Source organism: Macaca nemestrina, chromosome 1 (genome assembly GCF_043159975.1).
Source record: "Macaca nemestrina isolate mMacNem1 chromosome 1, mMacNem.hap1, whole genome shotgun sequence".
NCBI lineage: Eukaryota > Metazoa > Chordata > Mammalia > Primates > Cercopithecidae > Macaca > Macaca nemestrina.
In genome coordinates, this window is record NC_092125.1 from 156,036,554 (window position 1) to 156,060,800 (window position 24,247).

The 24,247-nt window shown below is 42.8% G+C and overlaps 1 protein-coding gene across 2 annotated transcripts in view; it reads right to left on the minus strand.

The window, feature by feature from the left end:
• The window catches only part of LOC105482680 (adenylate kinase 5), a 292,348-nt gene that overhangs the window by 31,301 nt on the left and 236,800 nt on the right, over window positions 1-24,247 (minus strand). For both annotated transcript variants that reach the window (XM_011742912.3, XM_011742910.3), the window contains exons 11-12: window positions 8,958-9,121; window positions 5,512-5,628 (exon numbers count right to left, since the gene is read on the minus strand). In XM_011742912.3, coding sequence (XP_011741214.1) covers window positions 5,512-5,628; window positions 8,958-9,121 — 281 coding nt within the window. The remainder of the gene's footprint in view (window positions 1-5,511; window positions 5,629-8,957; window positions 9,122-24,247) is intronic.

Below are 24,247 nucleotides of genomic sequence, written 5' to 3' on the forward strand. Positions count from 1 at the left end.
TGAGCTCAGCCCAACTGGGTTTTAAGCAAAGGAGGAAGTGGTGATGGAGCAGGAATTTTAGAGGTTTGTATGAGGTGTGATTAACAAATGAGTGATGCTAAACTAGATACTATTTTATAAACTTTTATAGCTTAGAAGACATTTATGTATGTTGTATGATCTGATGTTTACAAAACCTTTTAAATGGGTGTTAACAGGTATTATTATCTCCGTAATATATGACAGAGGTGAAAACCTAGGTTTTCTGACTCCAGAGCACATGAGTGACATGCTTTAATGATTCCACCTTGGGAAGCTCCAAGGGCTGTCATTGCTCAGAATGGTGTGGAACCCCATAGGCCTAAGTTCTGGGGTTTGCCTTCAGACTCAGTTTTAAAATTCCCCAAAGAAGAATAAGGATTATAATTTAATTTTTTTGTTGTTGACTGAGAGAGAGAGAGAGAGAGAGAGAGAGAGAGAGAGAGAGAGAGAGAGAGAGAGAGAGAGCCCTTATTTATTTACTATACATCTTTTCCTTGACCATTTGAGGGTTTCACAAGAATATTCTACCACCTCTCAGAGCAATTAAAAAAAAAAAAAAAAAGACTTGGCCGGGCACGGTGGTTCATGCCTGTAATCCCAGCACTTTGGGAGGCCAAGGAGGGTGGATGACGAGGTCAAGAGATCGAGACCATCCTGGCTAACACGGTGAAACCCCGTCTCTACTAAAAATACAAAAGATTAGCAGGGCGCGGTGGCGGGCGCCTGTAGTCCCAGCTACTCGGGAGGCTGAGGCAGGAGAACGGCGTGAACCCGGGAGGCGGAGCTTGCAGTGAGCCGAGATCGCACCACGGACTCTATCTGGGTGACAGAGCGAGACTCCGTATCAAAAAAATTTAAAAAAAAAAAGAAAAGACTTTTATTTCCATCACTTCCAAAAACGTACCGGACCTGTCCTGACTTTCCTGGAGGCTCTCTCAGAGCTCTTCTAACCTTAAGTTCAAGGGCAAGGTAACTGGGAAAAGCCTGAACCTGAGTAAACACTGTTGATCCTGCAGCAGTTGTTACACATCTGCAATTGTATTTTAGTGTCATGTTTACACAACTGCCAGTCCTCATAGACAGGAAGCTTCTCAAGGGTTGGACCACACCTTCCTCTCTTTGTATCCCCTCCAACCCCCAGCCCTGCACAGGCCTTGATTCTAAGGTGGTATAAAAAAATTTTCCTGTTCTTCAGTTACTTAGAATGTATCCCTAGGGACTTATCCACAGCCTAGACGTTGGCTAGAAGATCAGAATAAACAAAATCTAAAACAATCCATGGAAGGCTTAATATTGCTCAGATGTTGATATTACCCAAAATGATCTACAAATTTAATGTAATCCCTATCAAAATCCCAAGGGTTTTTTTTTTTTCCCCAGGAATAGAAACATCATTCTAAAACCATATAGAATTTCAAGAGGCCCTGAATTGCCAAAACAATCACCAAAAAGAACCACAAAACTGGAAGTCTCACACTTCCTGATTTCAAAACTTATTACTAAGCTACAGTAATCAAAAGAATGTGGTATAGGCATAAAGACAGATATATAGACAGAATAGACAGTCCAAAAATAAACTCTCACCTACATATGGTCAAATGATTTTTCATGAGGATGCTAATATGGTTTGGAATTTGTCCCCTCCAAATCTCATGTTGAAATGTGACCTCCAGTGTTGGAGGTGGGGCCAGGTGGAGGTGTTTGGGTCATGAGGGCAGACTGCTCATGAATGGCTTGGTGCTATCCTCGTGGTAATGACTGAGTTCTCATTCCATGAGTTCACGGAAGATGTGATTATAGAAAAGAGTCAGGGGCCTCTGACATCTCTCTCTCAACATGTGATGCACTGGCTTCTTCCTCACCTTCTGCTGTGAGTGGAAGCTTCCTGAGGCCTCACCAGGAGCAGATGCCAATGCCATGCTTCCTGTACAGGCTGCAGAACCATGAGCCAAAATAACCTCTTTTCTTTATAAATTACCCAGCCTTAGGTATTCCTCATAGCAATGCAAACGGACTAACATAAATGTCAAGATCATTCTGTGGGAGAAAATATTCTTTTGACAAATGGCATTGGGAAAACTGGATATCCGTATGCAAAATAATCTGACACCATATACAAAAAATTCACTCAAAACGGATCAAGGCTGGGGGTGGTAGCTCACGCCTGTAATCCCAGCACTTTGGGAGGCCAAGGCAGGCGGATCACATGAGGTCAGGCGTCCAAGACAAGCCTGGGCAACATGGTGAAACTCCGTCTCCACTAAAAGTACAAAAAAATTAGCCAGGCGTGGTGGCATGTGCCTGTAGTCCCAGCTACTGGGGAGGCTGAGGCACAAGAATTGCTTGAACCTGGTAGGCAGAGGTTGAAGTGAGCCAAGATTGCACCACTGCACTCCAGCCTGGGCGACAGACTGAGACTCCATCACAAACAAACAACAAACAAACAAACTGGATCAAAATACCTAAATATATAAGCACTAAAACTACAAAGCTTTTAAAAGAAAACACAGAGGGAAGGCTTCATGGGGATTAGGCAATAATTTCTTGTACAGGACAAAAAGCACAGGCAACAAAAGTAAAAATAGATCAATTGGACTACACCAAATGAAAAGCTTTTGTGCATCAAAGGACACAATCAAAAGAGTGAAAAGACAGCCTATCAAATGAAAGAAAATATCTGTAGGTCATATATCTGATAAGGAGTTACTATCTAAAATATATAAAGAACTCCTACAACTAGACAACAACAAAAAGAAAACAACTTCATTTAAAAATGGGTAAAGGACTCAAATAGACATTTCTGCAGAGAAGATATACAACTGGCCAAAAAGCACATGAAAAGATGCTCAATGTCACTAATCATTAGAGAACTGCAAATCAAAACCACAATAAGATACCACCTCATACCCATTAGGATGGCCACTATCAAAACAACCCATAAAATAACAAGTGTTGGTGAGAGAAATTGAAATTCTCATGCATCGTCGGTAGGAATGTAAAATGGTGTGGCCACTATGGCTGGCAGTATGTACGTATATGTGTAGTATGGTGGCTCCTTAAAAAATTAAAAATAGAATTACCATATGATCTAGCAATTCCTCCTGTGGGTATATGCCCAAAAGAACTAAAGCAGGAACTTGAACAGATACTGTGTACACGTAGTCATGGTAACATTATTCACAATAGCCAGAAAGTGAAAGAAACCTCAGTCTCTATCAATAGGTGAATGAATAAAAATAATGTGGCATATACATACAATGGAATGTTATTTGACCTGGAAAAGGAAGGAAATTCTGACACATGCTGCAGCATGAATGAACCTTGAGGACATTTTTTTTAAGTGAAATAAGAGGTACCTAGAATAGTGAAATTCATGGAGATGGAAAGAAAAATGGTTGTCAGGAGCTGGGGAAAGGAGGGAGAGGGTAGAGTTTCAGGCAGGTGCGGTGGCTCACACCTGTAATCCCAGCACTTTGGGAGGCTGAGGCGAGAGGATCACCTGACCCCAGGAGTTCAAGTTCAGCCCTGGTAACAGAGTGAGATCTTCATCTCTACGAAAAATCAATAAGTTTAGCTGGGTGTGGTGGTGCACACTTGTAGTCCCAGCTGCTCAGGAGGTCAAGGTAGGAGGATTGGTTGGGCCTGTGAAGTTGAGGCTGCAGTGAGCTATGACTGCACCACTGCACTCCAGCTGGGGCAGCAGGGCAAAACCTTGACTCCAAAAATAAAAATAAATAAAATAATAAGTAAATAAATAAAGGGTAGACTTTCAGTTTAGCAAGATAAAAAGAGTTTTCAAGATGGATGGTGGTGATGGTTTCACAACAATATGAATGTACTTAACATCATTGAACTGTACACTTAAAAACGGTTAAGATAACACATTTCGTTATGTCTATTTTACCACAATTATTTAAAAAGTAGAACAATGCTCCCAATTCAATTTTGTAAAACACTAGTTGATTTACGTTGAGGTTTGTGCTCTTGAAGTGGTTTGTTTCATGGGAAAAAGCTCATTAGAACTTGGGCATTGTGAGTGTCCCCCATCAAGAACTGCCTGAACCTTCCACAGTCATGGGGCTCTGCTCTGCAAATCTACTTCTCCCTGCCCACCCCCATCTTGCTGATGGAAGCTCTGGAGTTGAGGGATAGCCAGAGTGGGTCCAGGGTCCGCACGTGCCAACTAGACCTAGACATGTTTTCTTTGACTCTGGTTTCCTGTAGGGAGTGTAGGGGAAGATGAGCAATTGACCTTGAAGTATTTCAACACTGTCTAAGGAAGTTAAATGAAACAGCTCAGAAGGAGGTCAAAGTAAACCCCCAGAGGCACGCAAGTATAATTCACCTCAATCAATGTCACTGGAGGTGGATGGCAATGGGTCCCGCAAAATCTTAGTCCTGCCAGCAGGTGGCACTTACCAGTAAGTTGTCACCAGCTGTGTGGCCATGGGGAAGTCATTAACCCTCTCTGGGCTTCACTCATTACCCTTAACGTGAGGACAGTACTTCCCCTATCTATCTAAAAACGTTATTTAAAAAAAATGAGAAAACTGCATATGAAAAATGTTTCGAAACTAGTCTAAAGAGATCTCTATAAATACGAATTTCTCCAGGCTGGTCAGTTTTTGTTTAACAAATGAGGCCAGTCGTACCCTTCTTGCCTGGACTTGTAAAATTACAGGTACCCTCTATAAAGTGTGGGCACAGGATCTGGCCCAGAGTGGGTTCAATACGTGGCAGCCACGATGGTTTCTACTTACTGCTGCTCCCCTGTGAGTGGCCCTGACCCACCCTCCTCACTAGGAGAGGGTGGGCTGGCAGGTAGGACAGCGGGAGGATAGTGGGAGGGTGGTGTGTAGTTCTGATGCTGCCTGTCCAGCACCCATTCCCCTGTCTTCTTGTAAAGGCAGCCCTTACTTTTCCTGGGGGTGATTTTCCTTCCCTGTGTGGTTCAGGTGTGGTGCCCTTGCCGCCTCCTCCCTTCCCATCCTTCCCTGGTCCTCCAGGCTGGGCCAGCCAGCATATTCCCTCCCCTTCCCTCTTGGCCACAGTGATTGGCTCAGTGATGATGGGACTGTGACCAAATCCAGGATAAGGAAAGATAACTCTGGGTCTTTTGCTGGACCCACTGGGAAACAGAAACCCTTTTCTATGAGGCCACTTAGATGGTAGAAGGTAAGCCTTGATCAGGAAGAAAATGAGGCCAACACAAAGGAAAGAGAATTAGAGAGAGAGAGAGAGTCAGACAATTGATGAACACATTCGGATATCTGGAGTCAACCAAATCCAAACCACTGCTGGGTGTTTTAGTTGCTTAAGTCAATAAATCTACTGCTTTTTAAAAATTTCTAGTTTGAGTTAAGTTTCTGCCCCTTGTAATGGAAAGTTTTCATTAATGTAATTGGGAAAGACATAGACTTTGAATTATCCCCCAACCTCAATGATGTACCTTATTTTTCTTCTGGAAGGATCCCCATAACAACCACTCACCCTGCGTCCGAACTCTTCCCCTTGCTTCACCTCCCGAGGATAGCCGTCAATCAGGAAGCCCCTGGTGTCCCCGAGGCTGGCCACCATGGCCTCCTTCAGGAGCTCCAGAACGATGCCCTGGAGCAAAGCGGGAGTGGTCAGGACCTGAGCTCCTTCACAGAACACTAGAAGTACCCCAAGTCTCCTTCAGTCACCCACTGAGGGGGGAGGAAGGTTCAGATAAGGTTAACAGCAGACAGCCATTGACCATATTTCATTTCACTCTTCCACCTCCACGCCATATTTTAATATCTATGAAATTGGCAGATATTTATAATCAGTTCTGCATCATAGTTTAATTGTTAGTGTTTTTTTCTTACTGGTATATTCTTACCAGTTATCTATCTTAAAATATTGGCATCTTATATGAGATAAGGTAGCTGTATTTTATATGGTATCACTCCATGAATTAGGCATAATGGCAATTTAAAACTAGACAAAACATGGTATAAAAAGTATTTTACTGGCTGGGTGCGGTGGCTCATGCCTGTAATCCTAGCACTTTGAAAGGCCGAGGTGGGCGGATCACCTGAGGTCAGGAGTTCAAGACCAGCCTGACCACCATGGCAAAACCCCATCTCTACTAAAAATACAAAAACGGGCATCATCGTTGTGGGTGCCTGTAATCTCAGCAACTCGGGAGGTTGAGGCAGGAGAATCACTTGAACTTGGGAGGTGGAAACTGCAGTGAGCCAAGATCGCGCCACTGCACTCCAGCCTGGGTGATGAGCGAGTCTGTGTCTCAAAAAAAAAAAAAAAAAAGGTATTTTGCTGTTAACCTTTTTCCAGTAAATATTTTATAAAATTTGACATCTACTTAAAAGACTTTTGGTAGATGTAAAGTAGCATTTTCAAGCAAGATCACTTTCTTTGTTGAAAATTTGTATTTAACAAGTGCTTATGGTAAATGAAGTAGGAGAAATACACCAGAGTCTGGAAATTGGTAGAGGAAAAATGCAATCAGCTGCCAGTGGAGGAACTCCCTGCTTGTGGGATCTGTGCGTTCTGGCAGGGGCTTGGGGAATGCGGCCATTGCAAGTGTGGTCAGAATCTATCCCTAGATAATCATGAATGAAGTCCTCATGAAGTTTATATTCTAATGAAGAAGACAGACAATATTGATGAACAAATAAATATATAATGAAGAGTCAGCTACAGATAACTGATAGGTACAAAATTAAAGCAGGACAAAGAGGTACAGAATGCTAGAGGTGTTGCTTTCTATAGGGTGGTTAGGGAAGGCATCTGATAAAGTGTAACACTGAAGTGGAGATCTGGATGAAGAAGCAAACTGTGTGACTGTATGAAGAGAGAGCGTCAGGCTGCAGACAGAGCAAATGCAAAGGCCCTGCGGCAGGAACAGTCTGACGTGTGGGAGGAACAAGGAGGCTAGTGGTGGGTGGGAGTGAGCAAGGTGAGAGTGGTGGGAAATAACACTGGAGAGGGAGCTGGAGGCCAGAGCTGCAGGAAGGACTGTGGATTTCATCCTAAGTGCAGTGGGCAGCCATTGGAAGGTTTTGAGGAAGGGAATAACGCACTTTGGTAAATGCTTTAAAGAAATCATTCTGGCTGTGGCTGAGACCTACTGGGGTGCATTCTCAGAAGGTTAAGGTGTTCTTTTTTTTTTTTTGAGACCGAGTCTCACATTGTCGCCAGGGCTGGAGTGCAGAGGCATGATCTTGGTTCACTATAACCTCTGCCTCCCAGGTTCAAGCGAGTCTCCTGCCTCAGTCTTCCAAGTAGCTGGGATTATAGGTGCCTGTCACCACGCCCAGCCAATTTTTTGTATTTTTAGTAGAGATGGGGTTTCACCATGTTGGCCACGCTGGTCTTGAACTCCTGACCTCGTGATTCACCTGCCTCAGCCTCCCAAAGTGCTGGGATTATAGGCATGAGCCACTGCGCCCAGCCAGGTTAAGCATTCTAAGTCACAGGATGAGATAGGAGGTCAGTACAAGATACAGATCATAAAGACCTTGCTGATAAAACAGGCTGCAGTAGAGAAACTGGGTAAAACCCATCAAAAACAAGACGGCAACAAGAGTGACCTCTGGTCATCCTCACTGCTACACTCCCACCAGCGCCATGACAGTTTACAAATGCCACAGCAACGTCAGGAAGTTACCCTATATGGTCAAAAAAGGGAAGCATGAATAACCCACCCCTTGTTTAGCATATCATCAAGAAATAATCCATAAAATGGGTAACCAGCAGCCTTCGGGGCTGCTCTGTCCATGCAGTAGCCATTCTTTTATTCCTCTACTTTCTTTTTTTTTTTTTCTGAGACAGAGTCTCGCTCTGTCACCCAGGCTGGAGTGCAGTGACGCGATCTTGGCTCACTGCAAGCTCTGCCTCCTGGGTTCAGGCCATTCTCCTGCCTCAGCCTCCTGAGTAGCTGGGACTACAGATGCCCACCACCACACCCGGCTAATTTTTTGTATTTTTAGTAGAGACAGGGTTTCACTGTGTTAGCCAGGATGGTCTCGATCTCCTGACCTCGTGATCTGCCGGCCTCGGCCTCCCAAAGTGCTGGGATTACAGGCGTGAGCCACCACACCCGGCTCTACTTTCTTAACAAACTTCCTTTCACTTTACAACTCGCCCTGAATTCTTTCCTGCACAAGATCCAAGAACAGTCTCTTGGGGTCTGGATCGGGACCTCTTTCTGATAACAGCTGCTGTGGAAAGAGGAGACTGTAGGGAAAAGGGTGGGCTCCAGGAAGCCAGCTAAGTGGTAACTGTAATGGTCTGTTTTCCTTTCATGAGGACCATTCTGGCTTCCAGGTGGGAAACTGGTTAGAGAGGAACCAGACAGCTCTATTGCTAACAGAGACTGTATCATACAGCCCTCATTACAGAGCCTAGCATGGCACCCCGTGTGGCAGGGATGAATATTTCTTGATATCCCTACCATCCAGCTTCTCAGAGATGGATGGTGACTTAAGAAGAAGAAAAAAGATAGAAAAGGGGATATTCTTAAATTACACAAGAAGATAGCAAATTTCAAGATAATGCCATCATACCTCCCAGGACTAGACCAAAGCATTGTTTTATATTTTCTGGGGGTTTCTAATTCTGGGCTCTGCTGCACCACACTCACTTCTATTTTGAAACTTCTCCCATTCTAAAGTGGGATGAATTTGGAGGGAAAATGTGAAATTAGGCCAACATTCGAGGGTCTGGTAGCCAAACAAGATGGAAGGAGCCTGGGCCAGCTCGACCTGGCTGGGCAGAAGGGCTGTCTGCTGTAGACCTGCCTGCGTCTGGATTGCTGCAAAGGAGGGCAATAAAATACAGCTATTGTTTCTTTGGGTTTCTTAGTTCCAGCAGCTCAGATTCCTTACAAAAACCCCAAAGATCTCCCCAGACAGGAAGGGCAGTAGTGTCGGGCAGGCCGTGTTACTTACTGAGGGCACCAGGTCTCCACGTTCCATAATGTCTCTGATCAATTTGCTTCTTTCAGATTCTGATGCCAGTTCCTTACGCAGGAGCTCGCCAGTCGAGAGATGTGTAAATCCATATTTTTCCACCAGCTTTTCACACTGTGTGCCTTTGCCAGAGCCAGGACCACCTTGAAAAGAAGTCATGTGTCAGACATGCATTCCAAGTCTGGTGCCTCATTTTTAATGGTAGTCACCATGGTGAGCAAGCCTCAGTGTTCCAGTCGCCAAGCATGTATTGGGAGCTTGGGATTTGCTATACCAGGAGCTGTGCTGAGAGTGGTGGATGCAAGTGGAGAATGGGATATAGCCCTTACCTTTAAACAGCTTAGACTATCCATGAAGCAGGAGGGGGCAGGTGTTACAGAAAAACAAACAGTTACTTTTCATAGACCACTTGTAACTCATGGTCATGGGCAGTTAGTGAAGAGGAGTGCAACCTACTATGGGGGCACAGAGGAGGGGTACTTGGCTCCGTTTTGGTAGAGATGCAAAGTCAGAGAAGTTTCCTTGGAGAACTGAACCTGCTCATGTGCAGAGCACTGGCCATAGTTCCTGATAGTGAATGCTCAACAAATGCTAGCTTTTAATTTAAGAAAATAAGTGTTTTTATTTTCAGCAATCTCAAACTTACAATAGAGTTGTGAGGACAAAGAACTTTCAGAAACACTTGGGAATAAGTTGCTAAGTGGATGCCTCTTTACTCCAGAACCTTTTAGTGTCATTTCCCACAAACAAGGAAACAAGCACTTCCTCCTTCATAATGATATCCTTGGACCCCTCCAAATTTCAATTGAATTGTCCCAATTGACTCCAAAATGTCCTCTGAAGTCAATGGGTCAAATTCAGGATCACACATTGCCTTTCGTCGCCATGTCCTTCTGCTCTCCTTCAGTATGGAACAGTTTTTGTGGGTGTCCTTGACACATTTTAAGATTATGAATAGTTATTTTATAGAATGTCCCTCAATATGTTTTATTTCTTATTTTTTCCCTAGCTATTATCAATTCTGAGTATCTACCGTATCCCTTTCATGAATAGTATGTCTTTGACTCTTTCCCTTGCCCTCCAAGTTCAATCAGTTAAGTCACAGGATTTTACATCTGAAAATAATAATAATAGCTAACCTTTGTCAAGTGCTTATTGTACCAGTCACTATTCTAAACATTTTAGGTATTATGTATGAGGTTATATAAAATAACCTTAAGAGGCATGCACGGTCATTATTCCCATTTTACAGATAAGGAAGCCGAGGCACAGAGAAGTTAACTCCATTGGGTAAGCTGCACTGCTAGTGAGTAGCAAGCCTAGGACGTGAAGCCTGAGCTCTGACTCTCAGAGGCGTTCCCTTCTCTCCTCCCCACTGTGGCCACATTGACCTGGCCACACTTCAGGTCCTCATCCTCTCTGCCTGGCGTATGGCGATAACTCCATCTCCGCATGTCAGAATGGGAGGAGCTTTGGAGCCCCACAGACTTGCTAGCAGGATGATGTGCCTGGAAAGCAGGGCGCTCCCACCTCCATAGCACTCAATGGCCTCCTATGCCCCCAGAGTAAAATTCAAATTCCCTACAGCAGCATCCCAACTCTCCAGAATCTAGTCCTACTTTACCTCTCCAGCATCTTTCCCCCTATTTCTTTTTCTTCTCCTTTTTTTTTTTTTTGAGATGGAGTCTTGCTCTATCGCCCAGGCTGGAGTGCAGTGGTGCAATGTCACCTCACTGCAACCTCCACCCCTCAGGTTCAAGTAATTCTCCTGCCTCAGCCTCCCAATTAGCTGGGATTACAGGTGCACGCCACCATGCCTGGCAAATTTTTGTATTTTTTGATACAGACAGGGTTTCACTACATTGGCCAGGCTGGTCTCGAACTTCTGGCCTCAAGTGATCCACCCGCCTCAGCCTCCTGAAGTCCTGGGATTACAGGCATGAGCCACTGTGCCGGATCCCTCTCCCCCATTTCTTACCCTCCTCCAGCACTGTCATGTCCAACTGACACAGTTCTTGGACTGACACAGTTCTTTCAATGCTTTCCATGTGCCTGGAAAGTAGGGCACTCCCACCTCCATAGCATTCAATGGCCTCCTATGCCCACACAGACTTTTCCAGGCTACCATGCTTTTGTTCTTCTTGGTCCTCAGCTTGAAAGGCCCTTCCTTCCTTCTCTTCTCTTTGTTTTCTCCCCCAGCTTTATTGAGGTATCATTGATAAAACTATAAATTTAAGGTGTACAATGTGACGATTTGATATACATATATATTGTGAAATGATTACCACAATCAAGTTAATAAACCTTCATCTCATATAGTTAACTTTTTTTTTTGTGCTGAAGACATTTCACATCTATTCTCCTAGCTAATTTCAAGTATATAATACAGTGCTGTTAATTGTAGCCATCACACTGTACATGAGGTCTCCAGAACCACTTCTCCTCACTTCCCCAGCCCCTGGCAACCACCATTCTTACTACCTGCTTCTATGAATTTGACTTTTTCAGATTCCACGTACATGTGAGATCATGTAGTATTTGTCTTTCTGTGCCTGGCTTATTTCACTTAGCATAATGTCTTCCAATATGTTATCACAAATGGCAGCATTTCTGTCTTTTATGGCTGAATAATATTCTATATTCCAGCACATTTTCTTTACCCATTCATCTTTTCTTTCTTTCTTTTTTTTTTTCTTTGAGATAGGGTCTTGCTCTGTCCCCAGGCTGGAGTACAGTGGCACAATCTCAGCTCACTGCATCCTTGAACTCAAAACTCCTGGGCTGAAGCAATCCTCTTGCCTTGGCCTCTTGGGTAGCTGGGACTATAAGTACACACCACCACACCCAGCTAATTTTTAAATTTTTTGTAGAAACAGGGTCTCTTGCTATGTTGCCCAGGCTGGTCTTGAACTCCAGGCCTCAAGTGATCCTCTCACCTCAGCCTGTCAAACTTCTGGGATTACAGGCCTGAGCCACTGTGCCCAGCCACATTCATCCTTTTTCCTAATGATCAAGGTCTTCCTCAGCCCTTAGGCCCAGATCACATGCTTCCCTCTTCTGGCAGGAGCCAGACCTCTCACCCTCGACTCTGTTGGAGCCAATGCTGTAAACAGCGCCGTGTAATCCCTGCCTGCCTTACTCTTGGGCTGCAGCTCCCTCACTGGTTGCCGGCCCTGCAGGCTTCTCTGGGTGCCCTGAGCACATTACACAGCACCTTGCACATCGTAAGTTCGCCATAAATGCCTGACAAAGTTAAAAGGAAATATTTACCATCAGCATGCAAAACATGATTGAAATTTTAGTATGGTAATGAGGATTTACAACTCATTCTGCAATTTTCCTGGTTTGCCTTTTGTCATACTTAAAGCTCCTTTGTTTGTGCAGTTTGCAACTTCCCTCTTAAGGGACATTGGTTGTTGACCCTTTTTAATAGAACGGCCCCTCATTTCCCCTTCTTTGCCTTGCCAGAAAATCCAGGAAAGATCTGAGTTTTCTATCTTCTGCTCATCTATACAGCTGCTCTAAGCCAAATGGGGAGGGAGTCAGTCAGACCCCTCATAGTATTGTCAGGGATGGGCCGGATGTAATAGGAAAACAGCAATTATAGAGGCTCCCCAAAATAATGCAGACCACTTAAAGAAGCAGCCAATTGCCAGCTAATGCTATGTTTACTGTAAGCACTATGCCTCCTGTCTCTCGGTATAATGGGAATGGAGAGTGTGGGAACAAGGAGGCCACTCCGGAGAAGAAGTGCTTCCAGGTAAATGACTAAGGGGTGAAGTGGCTGAGCTCCTGCAAAGGCCATCATGGTTTCTGCAGCGGGATTTACCTGGAGATGCTTTTCCTGGGATGGCTGGGAGCCCTCCATGTGGAAAAGATATTTTCAGACTTGGTTTACAAGGCAAAAATGCCATGTTCCAATTATTTTCTTCCTTCAGCATCCTGCTAATATGACTATTACAGTTTTTGTTCCTCTAAAATGTTATTTAATAAATGTCGACACAAAGGCAATTAAAAATCTTCAGCTCAAATTAACAACAGCTGTGTGTTGAACAGCAGCCGCTGCCCCAGTTAGAAACTTTCGTGGGAGCAACAGCTGCAGATTTTTAGCATTCTTTGGCCAAATGGCGCAGGCACTGTGGAATTTTAAGTAATCTACACAATAGCTTGATTCTTCCCTTGGCTCCAAACTGAAGAACAAAGTGATTTTATCACTGCAGTGAAAGCACGAAAACTGCTGGTAGAAACATAAATTTTCATATACTGCCACTGACATATCTTTGAGGTCTTAACTGATGACTTTTAAATAAAAGCAATGGGGCCTTGATATCCCTCCAGGATAATTTGTTACACAGCAAAAGATATTTTGAGGAACCACATCTCAGAATGAGTGGGCTGTGTCCTCTGGTGGCAAGATGACTGATGACAGATAGGAGCTGTCACATTTACTGTCATCTCACTAATTTTTAGTGTATCATTACCCAAGGCTCGGACCCCTGAACAAGCCCATACACCATACCACATGATGTGATTCACAAAGAGAGTGTGGAATATGAGATTCTATTTTGAAGATGTCTGTAAACACCTCACAGAAAGGTGGAAAATGTAAAAAGCGTTCCCTGTGAGGCCAAAGGTGCTATATTGTGAAAAGTGCAGGTACTGTGAGCGTCCACTTCCCATCTCAGTAAGTCATGTCCCTACAGGTCGCGACAGCATCGCCATAGAAGGAAGGGAGGGGAGAGACTGTATGGGAATTGCCAGCCCAGGGAGTCTAAGTCTGCCTTCTCTTCGGTACCTGATGTTCTTTGAGAGGTAGAACTGAAACCACCTGCATCACCTCAGCATGCCCACGTGGGTCACATTTTCCAGTGTGCTTTGTATTGACAGGAGCAATCCTCTCTTGTGAGACAGCTCCTGGATTCATTAGCTAGGCTCCTTAAGATAAGGACCAGCCTCCGCCTCCCAGGTTCAAGCGATTCTCCTGCCTCAGCCTCCCAAGTAGCTGGGACTACAGGCGAGTGCCAGCACTCCTGGCTAATTTTTGTATTTTTAGTAGAGGCAGGGTTTCACCATGTTGACCAGGCTGGTCTTGAACCCCTGACCTCAAGTGATCTGCCCACCTTGGCCTCCCAAAGTGCTGGGATTACAGGCATGAGCCACCGGGCCCAGCCTAAAATGACCTTTGTTGACATTTTATTGCATCTTACTAACTCCAGGATGTTACCTGGAATTAAGCATGAAGCTTAATTAATACAGCTCTTTTTAAAGAAACATCTGTTGGACAGCTAGTGTGGGTTTCACACTGCTAAGCACTAGAAATAAAAAGACCCAGAACTGGGTCTTTTCCATCAGAAAGGTCACAGTCTAGTGGGGAGGACGGGCAGGTGAACCATCATCACAGCTGTGTGATAGGTTCTATGAGTGGGGCCTGTAAACACCATCGCAGAAGCACTGGCTGGGACTCCGTAGGAAGGGGAAGGGTAATTAATCACCTTTGCCAGCACAAGGGAAGTGTGGGAAAGATGGCATAAGGCTGAGCCTGGTGTCTTCAGTAATGGAACCTGGAGCATGAAAGGGCTCTGCATCTGCACAGGAGTGGAAGTGGAGGAGTATGAAGTATTATGAAGGGCACAGGATGGGTGATCTGACAATCAACACTGGTTCTGCCACTTACTAGTCACGTGGTTACAGAGCAATCTTTTAATTTCTCTAAATCTTAGTTTCTTCATCTGTAAAATGGGGGGAAATCATCACCAACTTTCTGCCTCATTCCACTTGAGGCGCTACCTCCTCATCTCCCATGCCCGACCAGTTGCCAAGCTTTGTCAAGTCTACATTTGAAAAGTCTCTGCAATTTGTCCCCTGTTCTCCCAAATGTCAATGAAAACTTTCCTGTTTCCATCTCTCTGTTAAAATGTTGGTGCTTGGTAAAAGCTATTTACAATGAAGGGGTGTTATACACCTCCATAGCTCTTCCCGAGTTACACTGTCTGGCACATCAAGGTTTAAATTAAACATAATCCAAAGTCAGTAATGAATCTGGGGACTAGCCATTACTTCCAGACTTCCAGACCACTTGCAGGTACTTAAGATATATCCGTGTGTGCACGATCTCTCTCTCTCTCTCTCTGTGTGTGTCACACACACACATGTATATATGTGACAGTGTATGTGAAGATACATGTATCTAGTTTAGAAAACTCAATGTTTATTTTCTCCAAGTTTCAAAGCAGAGAGAACAGTATTCTCTGGGTTTAATTGCTATCAGCAAAACTTTCCAGGCTTTAATTCCCATTCCACCGCAGTCTGAGAGATCTTTAAGCCTCCTCAGCACCAATGACCTTCATCACTAACCCAATTTCAGCCTCCCGCGGCTCTGGCTGAACCTGAGCGTTCGTTATTTGGATGTATTCTCCCACTCTGATAGCATCTTTCTCTCCCTTTCGCTTTTCCCTTGACCTCACTTCTTCTCAACTTGTTCCTTGCCATCGTTATGACCTTACTGGGTTGGCCCATTCCCTTTGGGCTCCACTTACCTCCCTAGCTAGCTGGATGCCAGGCCCTTTCTAGCAACTTTGAATCCTTTGCCCCACTTCAGTTCTATGGAACCTGCCGTGTCACCATCAGCCTACTCTCCCTGCCCAGCCCACCATAGGCTTTATTTGCATCTACTCTGGGCTGCTAAGAGTTCCCTTGAGAAAGTCCGAAAACTGAACCGAGTCATGTTATCTAACTTCATAATAGTTTTTAGTGCTTCTTGGCAAATATCCTTCTTTTTTCCTGGTATCAAGTTGGACATTAATTGGATGTCCATGAATGGACGCTAATACTTCCCACTGTCCTTCAAACACATCCTCATTTCTCTCACTCTTCACATGTTTAACCCTCTTACTCACTAAGATGAAGACTGTCTCATTTCCTCAGTGTTTTCAGAACATTGATGTCTTCATCCTTTGCCCTCTATCCTTCTTTCTCCTGTTTGGAAAATTTTATGCCATTTAGCTTAAGGCTAATTTATCTGCCTTGGCTCCTGTAAAATATATACATATATTACAGATGACTTCATACCCTCTTTTTTTGTCCATATGAAATTTATATTTCTCTTGGTTGGCAGCTTCTTTTCTGTATAACATCATGCTCAGTTTTCCCCAGTCCACACAATAAGGATCAGAATTATTATCTGTAAAATGAGGCAGTTACTCTTGGCGATGGTTAGAAATCTTTTTAGCTTCTTCCTAGTAAAATTCTATAATCTTACAAAGGTTGGACACAGGTTTTTTTATATTGTGGTACTATTTTAACAACTATTGTGGTACTATACATATGATTTCCCTGCTTTGGCTCCTGTAAAATATAAATTTGAATATATACAAAATACAAATATATATAAATATAAATATATATATTATATTTTATAGGAGCCAAAGCAGAGAAATTATATACATATAAAATATATTAATAAAGGATATGTATGTACAGATACATGTATCTAGTTTATATGGATGATATATATTATTTACTTAAAATTTTGTCTTCCTTATTAGGTTCCATGGTATGAGTGTGGAATCTGGGTCTACTTTGCTCGCCATGGTGCCCAAACACAGTGCCTGAAATATAATAGCCACTTCATAATAGCAGCTGAAAGACTAAAAAATTTAATGATAAATGGATCCTCTTCTGCCTGCTCCAAAAACCTGACGCTCTCTTTTTTGTCCATATGAAATATATTTCTCTTGGTTGGCATCTTTTCTTCTGTATAACATCATGCTTGGTTCTTCCCCAGTCCAAATGAAAATATTTCTACCATTGCGCGTGTCCTCTGAGTTATCTTTATATTCTTTTCTGTTTTTTTTTTTTTTTAGCAGCGGAAAACTGCCTGTTTCCATTTCCTCTTCATTTATTGACTCCCTATCCTCTTGGAAACTATCTCCTATCTCATCACACTCTGAAATTGCTCTTTTACAGTTCAACAGCGATTGCGTATTTGTCATATTACTTGTTGGCTTGCTTCTAGTCTTTGATACCTTTGACTCTGTAACACCAACAACCAACATCTAAAAATTCTCTCCTTCTCTGGCTTCTAGCACATACAGTTTGCTCACATTCTCTTCCTTTCTTTGCCAGGCTGAAGCTCGCGGAGGGCAGAAACCACTTCACTTAGGCTGGCATCCCCACAGAACCTGGCCCAGTGTCACAGACAATTGTTAATGACAGCCAGTGTCCAGGAGCCTGTGGCCCTACGAAAGTGACACCTCTGCTCCTTTCACATAAGACGATCATGGGACCCACGGGCTTGAGTTCCAGGTTCACACCTCAGGCCATTCTCCATCCGGTTAGATGACTTTGATCAAGTCACATATCTGCTTTGAGCTTCAACCTCTTCAGTTAGAAAATGGGGGTGGTCACAATGCCTGTTGGTTGTGAGGGCAAAATAATGTATGTGAATCTCTTGGATCGGTAGCTGGCAAAGTGAAACGCACAATAAGCATCATAATTATTATCTGCAAAATGTGGCAGCTACTGTTGGTGACGTTTAAAAGTCTTTCTAACTCTTTCTAACTTACTCCCACTAAAATTCCCTGAGCTTACAAAGGTTGGACACAGCAGTTTTATATCCTGGTACTGTTTTAACACCTTTAAAGGCGCATCATCTTCCCAGTTATGGCTTGTGAGAGGATCGAATATCTTTTGCAAATCAAACTATCTTATTTCTAATCTCCATATTTTAGAAACCTATCATATTTCTGCCGGTTGAAATATTTCTTTCTCCCTAAATGAAAATAGGTCCCTATGTTGGGTTGAGGGTTTTGTGAACGAATGACTCTTTTCTGAGAAAAACTATTATGCCATCAGATCATGAACTGACTGTGCCCTAGGAATGATCCTCAACCAGTCTGGGCCTATGAGTCACTTGAAACTTCTCCATCTGGGAAGAGCTGCATCACTGTGCCGAGCTTCAGCAGGCTGCTGCTGGGAACTGACACTCTTGGACCGAAAACAATTGAGATAAATAGATCTTTATCCTCAAAGACAACATCTTTATTAGTTCTGAAATGCACTGACTGCTTCAGGTTATTTGGTGAATATGTGGAAATATGCCAGGGTCTGCTGAAGGTTATATGGGAAAACTTTAAATGGGACTGGGAATGTCTTGATAGTAGAAACCGTGCCTTATTTATCAGTGCCTGTGTATAGTATATTAATGAATGAATGATGGACCATCTGTGAGCTTCACAAAGGCAACCCTGGACATAACAAGAAAGTCAATTAGGGGACCTTTGTTCTTGACCACTCCTCCTTTGAACTAGCCGAGTGATTCTGGGAGAGTCACTTTGCCTCTTTGGGTGCTGGCTTCTCTGTTTGTAAAGAGAAGAGGCTGAATTAAATGAGTGGCTTCCTGTGTTAGATTGTATTACTTTCTTCAATATTCCAGCTTTCCTTCCATAGTGCTTCTCCCTGTGCCTGTGGAAGGGGGACTCTTCCCCACCTTCTTTCTTTTCTTTCTTTCTTCTTTTTCTTTTTGAGATGGAGTCTTGCTCTGTCGCCCAAGCTGGAGTGCAATGGCGCGATCTTGGCTCACTGCAACCTCTGCCACCAGGGTTCAAGCGATTCTCCTGCCTCAGCCTCCCGAGTAGCTGGGATTACAGGCACCCACCACCACGCTTGGCTATTTTCTGTATTTTCAGTAGAGACGGGGTTTTGCCATGTTGGCCAGGCTGGTCTCGAACTCCTGACTCAGGTGATCCGCCCACCTCAGCCTTCAAAGTGCTGAGATTACAGGTGAGAGCCACCATGCCCAGCCTGCCCCAAACTTCTTGAAGTTAAGAGTTCCAGGGGACTTGCTTTGGTCAATGAAATGTGGGCAGAGGCGGATGTGTACCGGTTTTGAGCAGAGGTTTTCACACCCAGCACATGGTGTGCCAGGTCTTTTCCCTTTGCCATGAGGCTGGTAATGTTTCAGCTAATAAGGGCTCCATCGGCATGGTTACCAGAGTGAAGCTGGGGAGTTGTTTGGAAAAACTCCTGAATTTGCAGATCTGTACATCTCTGGGCTGAGGCTTGGGAACTTAAGAGTTTTAGAAAATTCCCCAGGGAAAGTGTACAGACATCTTCAATTTACTTTGAGGTGTACAAGAAAAAGAGATGTATTGATGGATGAATAGAGGGACAGATATAGAACAAGACAAGATATACAGGTTGGAGCACTCCTTATCTGAAATGCTTGGGATCAGAAGTGTTTTATATTTTAATTTTTTTTGATTTTGGGATATTTGCATTATACTTACTAGTTGAGCATCCCAAATCCTAAAATTCAAAATCCCAAATGCTCCAATGAGCATTTTCTTTGAGCATCACGTTGGCATGCAAAAAGATTAGGATTTTGGAACATTTTGGAGTTTGGATTTTTGGATTAGGGATACTCAACTTGTAGTAAGATGTTAACTGAAGACTCTAGGTGGTGGGTATACAAGTGTTCGCTGTAATAGTCTTCCAGCTTTGCTGTATGTTTGAAATATTTGCATAATAAAAAAAGGATAATTCCCCAGTGATTCTGATGATTAGCCTGATTTGGAACTTCTAGATTAGATAACCTAAGGAAGGCAATTTGCTGTGAAGTCCCCAATGTCACTGCAGGAAGTCTTTGTTGATTTTTCTTTCTATATTTACAATGTAATAATGCTAAGATAATGGTTCTATCATGAATGAATAATTATTATGATGGTTAATAAAAATCCTTATTGCCTTATCAAAATCAGGGCCATGCCTCTCTCTTGCAGATGAAGGGAATTTTTGGTTTTCTTAGCATAAAGCTGGAGAGAATAGTAGGGGAACTGTGGCCTATTTTGCACCAATGGTATAGGTGAGAGACCAAATATGTTTGAGAAGTCATTGCAGACTATTCAGATAAAAGTCACAATACTTTTGGCTTGATATTTTATCTAATAAATATCTGTTTTATATGTTCTATTTGTAATTATTTAATTCTTACAACAGCTATTTGAAGAAGGTGCTGTTTGTAATACTATCACAGATGAAGAAACCATGCCAAGGGCCAGCTGTGCCCTGGTACCACTAAACTCTACACCCTCTCATATGTGGGGCCCTTCTGACCTGTCTTTCTGGAAATCAGACAGACTTCCTTTGGGAAATGCACTGCACAGCCTGCAGTTGACTGGAATGGTCACTGGGAGCTGGGCTTTCATCATGGCCCCCTCAGCTGGCCAGATGAAATACAGGACACAGTCAAATCCTGCATGAGACTTATACTAAACGCCATGTCATTGTTCACCTACAATTCAAATCTAACTATGGCTCTTGTATTTTTCTTTGTTAAATCAGGCAACCCTATCAGGCCCCATCACTTATTCACTTTTTTTTTTTTTTTTTTTTTTTTTTTTTGAGACTGAGTCTCACTCTCTTATCTAGGCTGGAGTGCAGTGGCATGATCTTGGCTCGCTGCAGCCTCTGCCTTCTGGGTTCAAGCCATTCTCCTGACTTAGCCTCCAGAATAGCTGGGATTACAGGCTTGTGCCACCATGCCCACCTAATTTTTGTATTTTTAGTAGGGATAGGGTTTCACTGTCTTGGCCAGGCTGGTCTCGAACTCCTGGCCTCAAGTGATCTGCCCGCATTGGCCTCCTAGAGTGCTAGGATTACAGGCGTGAGCCACTGTGCCTGGCCCACTTATTAACTATAAATAGTAGACTTTAGGGATGTGATTTCATTTATGTTCTAATTAACACTCTTTGATTTTACGATTCATTCAGCCAACACCCACCACAGCCACAGCGAGATGTGAAATCCCTCATTAATCAAGACTCTGAAACCAAATGCCAAGACTCCAGCTCCTACATGGACAGAAAATGAGGAAGGTTCAGGTGTCAGGTGACAGGAAAGGGCAGACACCTTTCCTGGTGCCTGTTGGTGGTGGTTCTGAAATGTTTTTACCCCATGAAGCTGGTGAGCTCCTACAGCTCACAGTACCCTAACCCCACAGAGACAGAGACAAGATTTCCAAACTGCTCATAAGAAAACACCATGAAATCACTTGTCCTTTTAGCTGAATACGAATCTACAGAAAAATTAAAAAATTAAAAAACCACACAAAAATGAAAAAACCAACTAACCAACCAACCAAACACCGATCCTTTGTTTCTTCACCCAGAGGTCTCCAGGGCCTGTTCCAGACCCAGCTCATCAAGCACATTTATTTTTTCAAATGGACAGACCAGAGCTGCTTTTCACTTCACTCAGGTTCTGCTTGCTTGGGTTTCTGAATTCTTGGAATTCATTGTTCTAGAGTGCCCTGCCTCTTCCAGATTTTTAAACATACCACTTTTCCTATTTTGTAGCCTACTTTGTACCAAGTCTTAGGCATATATTAAGTGTATAGAATAGGAAACTTACAAATTTACCTCCTCCTTTCTATTTTTCCTTCTATTTATTTATTTTATTTTTTGAGACGGAGTCTTGCTCTGTTGCCCAGGCTGCTGATTTTGGTTCACTGCCATCTCCACCTCCACCTCCCAGGTTGAAGTGATTTTCATGCCTCAGTCTCCTGAGTAGCTGAGATTACAGGCGTGCAGCGTGCACCACCATGCTCAGCTAATTTTTTTATTTTAATTTTTCATTTTTAGTAGAGACAGGGTTTCACCATGTTGGCCAGGCTAGTCTCGAACTTCTGGCCTCAAGCTATCCACTTGCCTCGGTCTCCCAAAGTGCTGGGATTACAGGTGTGCACCACCATGTCTGCCCTCTTCTTTTAAAGAAATACTTTTTTTCTCCACTGTGAAAGAAATATATGCTCTTTACTGAAGATTTAGATAATTCAGAAAAGTAAAATGAAGAAGAAAAATAGTTTCACTCCCCATAGGTAACTGCTAAAGACACATTTTGTTTCTCTGCTGCTTTTTTCCTACATGTAGTTTTCTAGTTTGGTTTTCCTTGGGAATCTGTCTGCTCTGAAAGCTTACCTCTTTGGACTTCTGGATTCTCATCTGAAAATAAGCTTGTTGATGGAAAATAAGCGTCTTGTTGTTCCAAGGTCATTTCCAGCACTATCACCCTAACTTTTTCTTTGTCAGAGAACTTGGAGATTATCTGTGCTTGCAGTCTATTTGTGTACAGTAAAGGGAAGTGAGACATTCAGGGCGAATGTTAGTTGGATTACGTCTGAGGTTTTATGTTCAATTCTAGACCACATTGCGGAAACTGGGAGTCTTACACATTGTGATGGGAACATAAAATGGGCACAATTGTTTTGAAGGGCAACTTGGCAATATAAGTAAAAGAATCTTAAAAGTTTAATTCATATCTGTGAATTTTACCTAAAGAGAAAAAAATCACTGTTTTAGTATATAGATATTCATTACAGAATTTTTAATAAAAGCAAAAATAATGAAAAAATAATGTATTATGATAATACAGCAATAGGTATAAACTGAATAAATTATATTACAGCAACATAAAGGAATAGGATGTAGTCATTAAACTGATGTGCTGAAAGAAGACAGATACTAAATAATATATACAGTTACACAGTGTGATTCCATTTATGGAAGTTAAAAAATGTCTATGGTAGTCCTTGCAGGGAGTAGTGATGAGGAGGAGACACAAGGGACACTTCTGAGGTTCTGGTCACGTTCAATTTCCTAATCTGCATCTTGGTAAGACACATGCATCCAATGAGCGAAATTTCATCAAACAGAATACCTAGGACTTGTGCACTTTTCTGTTTTTCTATTTCGGTTGAATTACAAAAGAACTTTAAAAAATGACATGGCATATTCAGGTATACTGTCTTGGAAAGATGCCCTTGAGGTTTTGTTAAGCATAAAAAGTGGGTTTTAAAATTTTATGATCTCGTTCCAATGAAAAATGTACATTAAAATATATATACATACACAGAAAAAAAACCTGAGAGGAATATAAATCAAAATACTAATAGTATTCATTCCCAGGCATTGGGCTGTTTGTGATTTTGTTATTATGGATACACGTTTTCTAGAATGAAGATGTGTTATTTTCTGTAAAAAGAAAAGAAATCCTTAAATTTGAAAATGTTCTGGCCAATCTGTTTTAGGAAAGATTTGGGCTGCATGTGTCTAAAGAGACATGACTTAGGGGAAATAATAAAAGTAGAATTTATTATTCATTCCACCAGAAAATGTAAGGAATCCAGATGAGCTAGGCAGTGGAAGGACTGGGGACACAGAGACAAGAAGATAGCACCCTGCTCTTGAGGAACTTATAACTTACAACAGAAGAAACTGCATGTTTTTAATTGGATGAAGACATAAATCACAAGAAAAGCGTATATGTCTTCAAATATTTGAATGGGCAGGGTGGAGAGAAAGCTAATTTCCTCTGTATGGCAGGACTAGACTAAATAGTGAAAAATTTTTTTCAACCACAATTTTTTTTTTTTTTTTTTGAGACAGTCTTTTGTCATCCAGGCTGGAGTGCAGTGGCGCGATCTTGGCTCCCTGCAATCTCCACCTCCTAGGTTCAAGCAATTCTCCTGCCTCAGCCTTCCAAGTAGCTGGGATTACAGGCACCCGCCACCACACCTGGCTCATTTTTTTTTGGTATATTTAGTAGAGACAGGGTTTCACCATGTTGGCTATGCTGGTCTTGAACCCCTGACCTCAGGTGATCTGCCCACCTCGGCCTCCCAAAGTGCTGGGATTATAGGCGTGAGCCACTGTACCCGGCCTCAATCCCAATTTTTTTTGTTTTTTTGAGATGGAGTCTCGCTCTGTCGCCCAGGCTGGAGTGCAGTGGCGCGATCTCGGCTCACTGCAGCTCCGCCTCCAGGGTTCATGCCATTCTCCTGCCTCAGCCTCCCGAGTAGCTGGGACTACAGGCGCCTACCACCTCGCCCGTCTAGTTTTTTTGTATTTTTTAGTAGAGACGGTGTTTCACCGTGTTAGCCAGGATTGTCTCTATCTCCTGACCTCATGATCCGCCTGTCTTGGCCTCCCAAAGTGCTGGGATTATAGGCTTGAGCCACCGCGCCCGGCCATCAATCCCAATTTTTAATAAAACCATATAGACAAATCTATCCAGTCTAAATCAGTTTGACCATAAGGTGAGCTTCTCATAAACCTTTTATAACTCTTTACAAATTCTTGTTAAAGAACAGATCTGTGCTCTTAGAAAACCATGTTTTGCTTTATTCCAAAAGCGTGGAAAAAACTGAATAAAACCCCTTTAAATTTAGCCAATATGTTCATACACAAAATCTTTTACAATTAATTTTTCACAAG